We start from the raw sequence: 11,466 nt of genomic DNA on the forward strand, positions 1-11,466 counted from the left end.
TCATTTGGGAGATGGGTCACAGGTTACCCTGTGAAATGATAGGAGAGCCGAAGAGACGGTAAACCACTCAGCCAGTGTGATCTTTCATGAGGCCATGCTACAAAGAAGAACCATAATAATTCCAGCTTCATTTGCTTAATTGTTTGTTCATTCACAATTTCATTCAACTTGTATAAGTTACATGATATCAACTGAATCACCCAATGAAAAAATGTTTTCATATTTAGTACAAAATCCCATTAACAATAGGCAATAAGCTGGGAGGTGGGAACTACTTCTCATGCTGTCGCAGATCAATTCCCCACGCTGATGCCAACTGAAACAAGAGTTGGTCAGGCATCACACCTTCCCAGTCCTCAGGAGGATCCATTGTTGAAGAAGCATCATGTAAATTCAACAAAAGCTCCTTCTTCACTTCCATGGGAATGCTCAAAACATTAGGTCCGTTTTCCAACACTATTTCCACCAACTGAACATAATGAAATGAAATTGAATGATAAGATACCAAGCAACTTAAGTAGGCAATTTTAAGCCACAAGAAAATAAATGCATTAGATTGTAAGGCATTTCAATGCTTAAAAAAAGAAGTTAACATCAAGTAATAAGAAGCTGCACCATACAACTAAATAACGTAGCACAGTTGAACATCCATGGTGAGGGTAGTGCTCGAGACCAAGCTTGAAAAATTGGCATTTTTTAACACAATTATATTATACTAATAGAGAAACTATTAAAATGAACACTACAATTATATTATACTAATAGAGAAACTATTTGTATTTTATGTTGGAACAAAACCTTATATTATAACTCAAAATCAGGACATATTCACTTTTCTCTGAAAGGGTTCATTAATTACAACACTACAATTTGCACTTCAAACTACGTCTTAAAAACTAGTTAATCATGGGGAAAATTTTGCTTGGTCGGATGTTAACAATTCCTGGAGCAAGGTGGAGGGTGAGCTTGTGGATTCGAGTCCCACCGGGTGAATGTGTAACTTATCAATAAAAATAAAATAAAAAACATTTGTTGAAATTCTTCTTTTTAGATTTTTTTTTTCTTAAGCCTACAGTAGCCAAATGTTAACATCTATATGGTGCATGACTAAAATTATATAACTGCAACCGAGCAGATCAAGATATACAAATAAGAAAAGATAAATTGCTTGCATTAGCAGCTTGTAGAAAATGTGAAAATCACAAAAAAAAACAAAAAAAAAAAACATACCTGTTGAATCCAAGACAAACACAAGTCAAAAAGGTTCCGCTCTAGTAGAAATTGTCCAACAGCATTCAAGAGCTCACTTGCTACTTCATTTGAGAGTTGGTCAACCACAGGGCCTGATCTGTCCATTAGCTTTACAAGCAAGTGATCATCCCCTGTAGACAAAACCTCAGCATAGGCGGAATCCATATCACCTGCTTGAAGGGCATCCATAGCATTACTCCAAGAAGTCCACACCGGGTCCCGGTCATGACCAACATAATCATCTCCCAAGGCTTCCGCGGTCAATTCAGGAATAGCTGCTGTTGCTGTGTGAGAAGTTCCACTGTCCTCCCCAGCCACCCGAATTGCTTCCAAAGTGGCTTCATCCTTTGAAGCTTGCCAGACACTTCTTGCAGAAGGCCCCTCACCAAGCCTAACAGGTCCAGCTCCTTTATTCCAAGCTCTCCTGCTGCCACCTTGATCACTCTCATTTTCTGATCTCGGTGACCTAGCATCTATACTACCACCACCTAGAGCTCTCCTCGAGCCAATTTGTCCATTTCTGGAAGCACCAGATATTGGAAAATCCCAATTTTCAGACATGTCAGATCTCCAAGAAGGGCCCCTTCCTCTCATGCCCATAGCAATTCCATCAGACTGGGCAATTCTTTCTCCGAAAGGAATCCGCCCATCACCACCCCTTCCAAATTTGCCATTCGAGTAATCAGGGAAACCATTATACTTGCCTAAAGGCCTATTAGAAGATCCCTCAAACCCCATCGCAAAACTACCACCTCTCCTGCCTGAGGATATTGACAAGTCTCGTGCCATGTCTTCAACAACTCTCTCAAGACCCCTTACTCTATTCTCTAAAGTCACCATGCTATCATGAGAGCCACCCATGAAATCCTACAACATAAGAAGTCACCACTCAGAAAAGCATATATAATAACTGTTTAATTGATGCCTAAATTGAGTGTACCTGCAGCATGTTCATCAGATGAGCTTGTTGTCTCTCCAGCTGCAATAACTGCCTCTGAATTGCCAACCAATTTCCTTTGTTATTGATGAACGACCCTTCAGATTGACCATCAGTTTTGGAGAAACCAACACGATTACTGGATGACTCCCTCTGATTCATATCAATCCTATCATCACCATCAAATGCTCTCATTCTTGGGTCTTTTCCATTTATCCTCTCTTCAGGCCATTTATCCCGTGCAAGGTCATCATGATCTCGCTGTTTAGAATATACAGCAGCAGTTCCTCTCTCCACATTATGATATTTACTGTTGAAAGATCCATGGAAATCATCAGACTGGATATTTCCAATGCGATTTGACCTTCCCCTTGATTCTGTGTCATTTGGCTCCGATTCTTCCTCGTTGTTTGAGTTTGAAGAACCGAGACATCTACGAGGAACAACTACTTCCACTGGCAAATCATCAGAACCCCTTGTTTCAAGATTATGGAAGAATTCTGGGTTTAGCTCTTTGTCAGTAAGGGCAGGTGCTTTCTTCTTCAATATTACAACTGCTTTTTCTAAAATGCCGCCAGTTTTGGCTTTAGAAGCAGGATCTGAAGTAGGGGAAGAACCATTAGATGAAGTCTTAGCTGGTTGCTCTGATGTGCTATCACTAGGATTTGTATTCTTCTGACCATTTTTTTCAGACAAACCAGCTAGCACAGGAGATTCCCCATCTGAAAACATTGAATACAGTGAAAACAATCTAGTGAGAGAAACAAATATATAACCCAAGGATATTTTGAAGAACAAAACATTAGTGACATGCTTACCACGAGAGGGTTTCTTATCATCTGGAGACCCATCGCCTCCTTTGCCTGCAATATTTTTCCATAATTGCAACGCCTCTGCCATGCTATCTCTAACGGGTTTTATCTGTAAAACCAATTAATCATGATTACCTTTACTAACTAATCATGATTATGTTTATTTTCAAACCAATGTAAGTTTTGGTTTCACAACTTCAGCATTCCTTCCATATGGACAAACATTGACTGCAAATTTCCAAGAAGATAGTTACTTCTAACAAACAAAGAATTAAGGAGAGGAATGACAATATGAAAACAAGTCCTTAACTTTATAATATTTGAAACATGTGTTGAATGTCCGGACAAGCACAAATCATAGCAATTTACTCCAACTTGATACTTGGTAAAAGAGTATACTCTCCTTCTATCCCCCATCCCTGATTTTCCCATAAAATTCAAAATTGACCAAAAGTATCTCAATAAGAATACATTAAGAGTTGCAGGTATATTGTCCATCGGATATACAATGAAAGAAGCCCACTGAAGAAAGATTATCTAACAATGCCACAGGCGAAAACATGTCGATCTTCATTTAAAAAGGAGATGTTAGACCTAGTAACCTCCAAAAGAAAAGACCGAAATAAGACAACTACAGATTACAGAAACTAACAACAGGTGAAAGTCTAAATAAGAATGAAATGCTACCTTGTCAAAACGGCATGACTCGAGCACTGTCAGTGTGGAAGCAGCTTTATCTGAAATCAAATCACTTGAATGCAATGCCAAGGCACTCAATGCATCAGCAGCTGCTTTACGTGTTGCCCAATCTGTACTCCCAAGGCATTCATGGATACTTTGCAGCAAATGCTCCAAGCTTTGAGGTGCAATTGCCCCCACCTGTAACAAATTCACAACACTTGAGAATTCCTAAGCTTGCTCCTCTTTTAACACACAAAAACCTTCTCGCTAATTAATATTCTCTTTGGTATGTAAGCACTTAAATTGCACAGATATTACGCAGGCTAGTACAAACTGAAGTAGTGGATAACTGCCCTGTAAAACTCACACATTGGCACAAGTAATGCAAGAAAAATGGAATAACTGCGAAAAGGGAACGTAAAATTAGCATAACACCCTCTGCGTAGTTGGTAAAAAGAGGAGGCAAATTCAGAAGAATCGAACAAAATTTGAATATTTTTCTTGGCATTGCTTAAGTTTTGAATAGAGGTCTTATTCAATCCAATATTTATATTTTGACTTGGTAGTCAAATGTTGTCACCTAGGGTTAAAAATAGTGGAAAATCTAAAAGCAGATATAGCATAGATATAAAACAGTTGTTTATATTATCTAAGCTAATTACTCGAATACACACAAATAACCAGCCATGCAGTCCTCTCCAGGTAAAGCAGATTATGTGTGGTGTTGTTAGTTTCTCAACAAATTATCCAAATTTGGGTCAACTAGCTATAGTCGGTCTCTCAAAACTAAGAAGCCACATCAAGTACATGCAATCAGTCTCTTCTTACTTTAGTCAATCCCATACTACCTTTAAAAAAAAATTCAAAAAAAAAAGGGAAAAATAAAATCTAAAGATATGGTAGTAGTACCTATACTACATTGTTCAATATATTTATAAAACCGTAGAATACTAAACCAAATAAAAAAAATAAAGTCCCAAAATCATCTTCTCATTTCCTACATGTCCTAGCAATTGAAACATGCAGATGTTCAATTTCAACCACATTCACCCAATCATCATTTATTTCAACTAAAATCCCCAAATGTGCCCCAATTCAATTCAAGAAAGCAAATTCTCTCTACTTTCCCTATAGATTACCATAATGCATATAGTAATAAAAACATATCCAGCAACAAAAATTAAATTCCATGTATACACTAAATTCCAACTAGAATCACCAAATGTTCCACAATTCAATCCAATATTCCCAAATTCCCTCCATATTTCCTACGCATTAGCACAATGTGCATAGCAATTAACACGAATCCAACGATGATAGAACGAGAAAACGAGGTGTGCAAGCGAAGCAAAAGCAAAAACCTGAGACAAGCTGGAGACGACGGCCAAGAGCGAGGCCTTGGCCAAGAAGTTGTGGTTGTTAAGCAACCGGCAGATCCTCGGGCACAGCTTCTGAAACGCCGAGGCAGGTGGCGGGTCGGCGGCGCACTCCACCATCTTCGCCATGCACATCGCCGCACCGGATTGTACTCCCTTGTTCTGCTCCCCCATCGCCTCGAACAAGGGCCTCACGAACAGCCCCACCACGCTCTCATTGCCATTACCATGACCAGAGTTCTTGAGGTACAGCCCCGAGAGCGAGCCAATGGCGTCGCGACAAGCGTCCCGGACGCCGGAGTCGTTGTCCTTGAGGCGCTTGGTGATGTGGGAGATGATCTTGGTGAGGTGGGCGGATGCGGGGTCGGGGTGGGCGGCGCAGGTGAGGGCGAGGAGGCGGAGAGAGTCCTTGCGAGCAGAGGGTTTGGGGTCAGAGGAGACGGCGTCGTAGAGGGAGTTGAGGAGCATTGGGAGGGCGTCCGAGGAGAGGGAGTTGACGGTGGCCTGGAGGTCGTCCATGGCGATCTGGTGGGTGTCGCGGTCCGAGAGCTTGGCGAGGGAGGTCAGGATCTTCTGCTTGAGCTCCACCATTGCCAGGTGGGAAGACACAGAGGAGGATCTCGAGGACTGGGCCGAGAGCTTTGCAGGCTTTGAGGACGATTTCGGCTCCTGGGAACTCATTGTGCTTCGTGGGTGTGAATGCGCTGAATCTGTTTGTGAATTTGCCTGATAGAGTGAAATGGGAGCTACATGAGAGAGATCTGGCAGTCGAGCCGAGCGAGTGAGTGAGTGAGTGAGTGAGAGAGGGAAGGGAAAGAGAAGCAAACTGGGCGTTTTTGAAAAGTACACGAGATCTGGGTTTTGTGTGAATAGGTGGACCAATGAAATGAGAATTATGAAGGTGGTGGTGTGGGGTCATGGTGGGGATCAGAGTGATCCTGACCCTTCATTTCAGGTGTGGTGGAGGGTGTGATGTGGGGCTGTGGATGTGTGGACGTGATAATTATAAAGAGTGAGACAGTGCATCCGATCGGATGGTTGGGAATTGAGAAGTTTGCAAAATCAGCCAGGTGTTGGGTACCGGGTTTCAATATATGCGTTTGTTACAATTGGGTTTTTAAGGTGGGTCATGGTTGTAGTTGGGGCGGGGGACCCGGATGTCCAAATTAGGCTCACCCAATTTCAAATTCTTTGAATTTAAGAGAGGGGATTTTGACCTATACGGCTATACCTGCTCCGAAAGAATTTGGCTCACATGCAATGCTTTATATTTAATTCTAACGTTTTCATTAACAAGAACTAGAATATAATTAAATTTACACCATTAAAAAAATTACAATTTTTTTTTAAAATTTCTTTTTATAGTACCTAAATCAAATATTTTCAAAACAAGTGAGCTTTATGTTTTGTTTGCTCAAATTTTAATAAAATTTAAATGACTTATTTTTAAGGAATCTCACCCGCGTTATGATTGTGAGGAAAAGTTATTGGATAAAATTTTAAAATTACGTGAATTCAGGTCATTTCTTGCATTTAACCGCTTGAAAAATGTAGCATATTATCGAAAAGAATTGAATATATTTTTATTATATTCTTGCACTTTATGTTGTAGAAATTTTTTGAACTAAAAACCATGTGAATAAGGAATGAGATCAACAGGGTTAGAGAAGGGGGGAATGAAATCTTCTTCTTAAAAGCTAAAGGAAGTGTAGATTGTTTGAATGGCCGGTACTTAGCAACAGAAGTAGGAGGAGATCGAGCTATTCAGTCTATGTTGCTCCCGCTCAGTAAAGAAGACGGGGACAAGTCGATTGAAGTCAGGTTTTTAATCGATTCAGGATTAAGCTGTCTTTTTAGTTGTATGAAGAATAAGTCTCTTCAAAAGTAAAAAAAAAAATCTTTTGAAAGAAAAATTATTTTTGGTTGTCACGAAAACATGTCAAATTTTTAACCAATAGCATTTTTCAATACATCGAACGACCTGAATTCAAATAATCTTAAAATTTACAATTTTTTTTTTTTAAAAAAAAAAAATTATAAAAAATCCTGATCCTAAGTCATTGGGCTTGAAGTTAGGCCCAGCAAACAAACCGACAGTGGTATTACTTGAGCCAGTGGATCTACATTGAAAGGCCGTCTTTTGAAGCATAAACCAAAACCCACTAGTGATTAATGTAAAGATGAAATTTCACGTTCTATCATATCATCAACCAACATTAGCTAATTTTGCATCAATGAAACGCTCGAGATATTATAACTTTTGAGTAGTAGCAGTATCTTTAAAAATTTTAAATGGAGTGACAATATATTTTTTGATGTAATAATATATACACCGGCTTACTCGAGAATTGCTCTTAGGAAATGGGCCTCCCAGCCCAAAGTTAGCCATAGCAAGCCCATTGTGAATGAGTCTTGTGGACTGAATGAACTCGGCCAAGTTCAAATGGACAGGCACACAAGCACACAAGAAAGACATCGTGTGTAGGGTATCCCAACTTATGTCACCTGGACTCATAAACGCCCATTTATTCTCAGAGGCTAGGGACATTCGCATAATAGAGTGGGAGCCATTGAGTCAAATTAGTTATCCTCTGAACCCCACTAATCAACCAAGCATATGAAAACATTCCATAAGAAGAAGGGAATGAGGTCGCTTACAAGATACACACGGTTGTTGTCAAATACTCTTGCTCTACAAATTCCTTAAGCTATTGATGTTCTCTGAATCCAATTAGTACTAACTTAAGCATCGAAATGCATGGCTCACGTTATAATCCAGCGAGACAATTCATGCTTGACCTTCCTCCTTCTTTGTAGGTTATCTTGATTTAGGATTTAGAGTGTGACCAACTGATTCTTCATACATCATTAGATCTGTAAAAATTTAATATTTACCATAAAATGACTCTTCTCTATTTCACTTCAAATGAAAATGGAGAAAATCTTGTTTCCTTCTTGCGGACAAAACCTAGCTCAGTTACTAACACCACAAATAAAGTATAACTTGGGTCAAGGGTGCATGTTGGAATTTGGATTTTGAAGTTTTAACCAAAGATTTCCAATCAAGAGGCGTAAAGTTCAATTTTATATAAGTTGGTTTTACCTTGTAGAAACTTCAATTGCCTCTCTAATCTTACTTCACTCTTTAATCATACCCTTAAACTTTAAAAAATGTTAATGGTTTGTCGTCATCCTTCAAAAGTTTGCAGTGTCATTTTTATCGTTAGGTTCTAGAGTTAAACCAAACTGTTAATAGGTGAAATGCGCCTTATATATACATCTATAAAATTTATATAATTATAAAATTGTCCTAATTAAATAATTATAAATAAATAAATAAAAACAATCATGGGTTGTGACCTGTCATAGGTCACCAACGTTGTGACCCATGACAATGACCATTGATCCACAATGGGTCACTAGACCCGCTGTGGGTTACCTTGTGATCCGATGCAGGTCACTAGGTGATCTAGTGCTCTACTCTTAACCAACATTTCAAATTTTTCTTTTTTTTTTTTTTTTTTTTAAAAAAAAGAAGAAGATATTTTGAGAATTTTATCATCCTCAAAATTTTAACATTGCAAATTTTAGAAAGATAACAACATGATATTGACAGATAAGTGAAGTTATCCCTTTTATCTTTCATAGTTTAATGAGTGAATCTAACATTGTCGAAGTATCATTTTATATCTATTGTTTTCCAAAATGGGAAGATTTGAACTCGTTTACGGGATTTAGGGTTTGGACTATAAAGAATTGTCATACTGTTTTTGTTTTCCATTCAATCGCCATCTAAAATCTAAGCCATTACTAGAAGTACACAAATATAAGTTAGTTTGGGTACAAACAGTTGATAACAATACTAGCAATTTCTAGCATTTGGTTAAGGTATTCCTGTACAATTCGGTTTTCACAAAGAAGCTAGAGATCATATCAACTACAAATTTGACAATGATGTGGACTGAAATTGTTGTTAATCATTCGTATGCAACTATGCTGTTTATTTGCTTTAGGAAACTAAGCCTAACCCTCTCAGTTTACCCATAAATTTGTAATATTATTCCAAACTATCAATTTTGTTAATGTATTCTATCAATTTATGGTTGCAGTTGTAATGTTTCTCTTATGATAAGATTTTATGTGAAATCATAAGAGGCAAAAAAAATCTGTCACCTTCTGATTAGGTATGGCGTGGCAAAGGAAAATAATAATAATAATAATTTTTTTTTTTTTTACATGTCGCACTAAGGGAGGAAATTGGAAAGATGATTCAAACTAGTGATGTCCACGTCATTGAAGCGTGGTCTCTAAGAGACAAAGGAAAATAATATTTTTAGTTTAGCTATTTCCTCGCTTTTTTTTTGTAAGCAAGACAGAGAAAAGTTGAAGCATTCTCAGCGGCTTCCTTATAGCCCCTTCGCTTCCCTACATATAACAAAAAAAATTACAAATAGCAGATAAAGTACAAATAGCGGATATTCTATCGGTTCTCTAAGCATTGGGAATATTATAGTTCTACCCAATATATAGAGAACCAAAAGAACTTCCCTATAATTTTTCTATCCATTATTAAAATTTTATAAAAAAGTGGGGGTAAATAAGAACTTGAAAAAATACTTAATTGATATAGAGATTAATGTAAAGCGTATTTACATATTAAAAAAGAAAAAAAGCTGAGAGTGCTTGTGCTAACTTTTCACCGTCCAACCAAGGCAAAAAACTTGCAAGATGGAAAACTATGATTGATTTACAAACTATTTTAATAAATTAATAATAATAAAAAAAGCCACACCCACCAGTCATACAAACATGCAATGATGAGTGTCAGATCGACTGGGTTGGGGCGTGCGTTGACTGGTTTGCAACGTTCCAAATAACACATAAACAACAGTTTGTGGAAAAGTGAGATTTAGATACCTTATTGAAGGTGACATTGTCATACATGTGCAAATCTAGCACCAACACTTGCAAGATCTCCAACTTCCAAGCACTGGGAACGCAAACTTTATAACCTTTTGCTTTGGGGGTAAGCCTTAAATCTCATGCTTTATGATCTGCAGAGTGTTTCATAGTTAGCTGTGGATACTGGTAGTTGGTGGGTTCTTTTCAGTGATTCAACGCAATTTATGAGATATGTTGATGAAAATCTTGAAATTTATATGTTGTTTGATCAAGATTTAAATCAAACTTGTAAAGTTATGGTCTTTCAAGATCTGTAGTGGATTTTTTTAAGAAAAAAATAAAGTTTTATAAATGTTTTCTTGGTTTAATATCAATAACTCCGCTGCGCTCACTGCCATTTCTGAATCCTTAGGCTCGAAACCTTTTCCTTAATTGGGTTTGATTAGGAAGATTCAGTATGGATTTACCCTTTCAGATCAGTCAAATTCATGCCTTACCCATTTTTAGCTATCACAATTGAGGAATACTGTATTGGGACTCTTCTTCTGGGGCTCAAGCCACCATTGATTTCCATCACTTGGAACATATGTGTCTTTGTTGCTAAACTCTTATGAATTCTAGTATGGACTTGCAGTTGGTTGCTGAATCTATCAGCAGTAGTATTTGGGCATGTTTGTTATGTGTTCTTTGTTTGTGCGTTTATGATTGCCTAATGTTTGGAGCTTTGTTGGCTTAACTGATCTGCTATGCTTCTATCTACTTGCTGCCTAACTGTAAATTATATTGGGAAAATAACTACAACACAAAGAAATTAAGCTTTATTTCATACCATTGACATCTAGATGCGGTGGATAACAGGCTGTTATCTGCTTTGGAGGTTTAGAACTTCCCTGCTGGAAGATATCTCTATTTAGACTTGGAGACTATAATAAACATGGTTCAGACACTAGAAGCTATCAAGGGTGGAGGAGGATCCATCAGAGTTGGGGCTACAGGGACAATAAGCTCTCTGATGACAAGGGAATTGGATTCAATTAAATCTTCACCTCAGATGCCTGTATCTTTGAGAAGTAAACCTCGAGCAGTACCTGTTTCAGATCCCTGTGGTGCTACAGCTCCAAAAAGAGTACAACCAAGAAAGTCATCTGACAAGGCAAGCAGCAGCTGCATTGATCATAGAAGCCCTGAGATTACCAGGAAAACAAAAGTTTACACTAGAAATACCCATCTGATACCAATGCTCAGCTCTGATGGTATTGCTCTAGATAGAACTCCTATTAGGGAGAAAACTGACAAGAAAGGATCTAACATAGTTGAAATTGTGGACATAAAGTGTGGGAACCAGGATAGGGCATGGGCTAGCCCTATAACAAATCGTCTCAAGAAGCTGGGCTTCTCCAAGCTCTCAGAGAGCATTATCTAGGCCTGCAACTTCTTCAGATCAGATTTAAGGTTCCTGTAACTGAAACCAGAAGTCCCGGTTGGCCGATTGTTGTCTGCAACTTCC

At 38.2% G+C, this 11,466-nt stretch overlaps 2 protein-coding genes across 3 annotated transcripts; one reads left to right on the forward strand and one right to left on the reverse strand.

The window, feature by feature from the left end:
- Window positions 1–107: 107 nt before the first annotated feature.
- Window positions 108–5,909, reverse strand: LOC132173514 (microtubule-associated protein TORTIFOLIA1). Its single transcript, XM_059585028.2, has 6 exons — window positions 5,043–5,909; window positions 3,688–3,879; window positions 3,007–3,109; window positions 2,192–2,910; window positions 1,231–2,118; window positions 108–469 (listed from the first exon to the last, which is right to left on the reverse strand). Exons 1-6 carry the CDS (start codon window positions 5,736–5,738, stop codon window positions 272–274), a joined length of 2,796 nt encoding a protein of 931 aa, XP_059441011.2. The 5' UTR covers window positions 5,739–5,909; the 3' UTR covers window positions 108–271.
- Window positions 5,910–9,925: 4,016 nt separating this feature from the next.
- LOC132174895 (hexon) lies at window positions 9,926–11,466 on the forward strand. 2 transcript variants are annotated; one of them, XM_059586633.2, is made up of 2 exons: window positions 9,926–10,083; window positions 10,802–11,466. In XM_059586633.2, exon 2 carries the CDS (start codon window positions 10,894–10,896, stop codon window positions 11,380–11,382), a length of 489 nt encoding a protein of 162 aa, XP_059442616.1. In that variant the 5' UTR covers window positions 9,926–10,083; window positions 10,802–10,893; the 3' UTR covers window positions 11,383–11,466. The 2 variants fall into 2 exon arrangements, with proteins under 2 accessions (XP_059442616.1, XP_059442615.1); XM_059586632.2 differs by having other exon boundaries at window positions 10,818–11,466.

This window comes from Corylus avellana, chromosome 3 (genome assembly GCF_965113065.1).
Source record: "Corylus avellana chromosome 3, dhCorAvel1.hap1.2, whole genome shotgun sequence".
Lineage (NCBI taxonomy): Eukaryota > Viridiplantae > Streptophyta > Magnoliopsida > Fagales > Betulaceae > Corylus > Corylus avellana.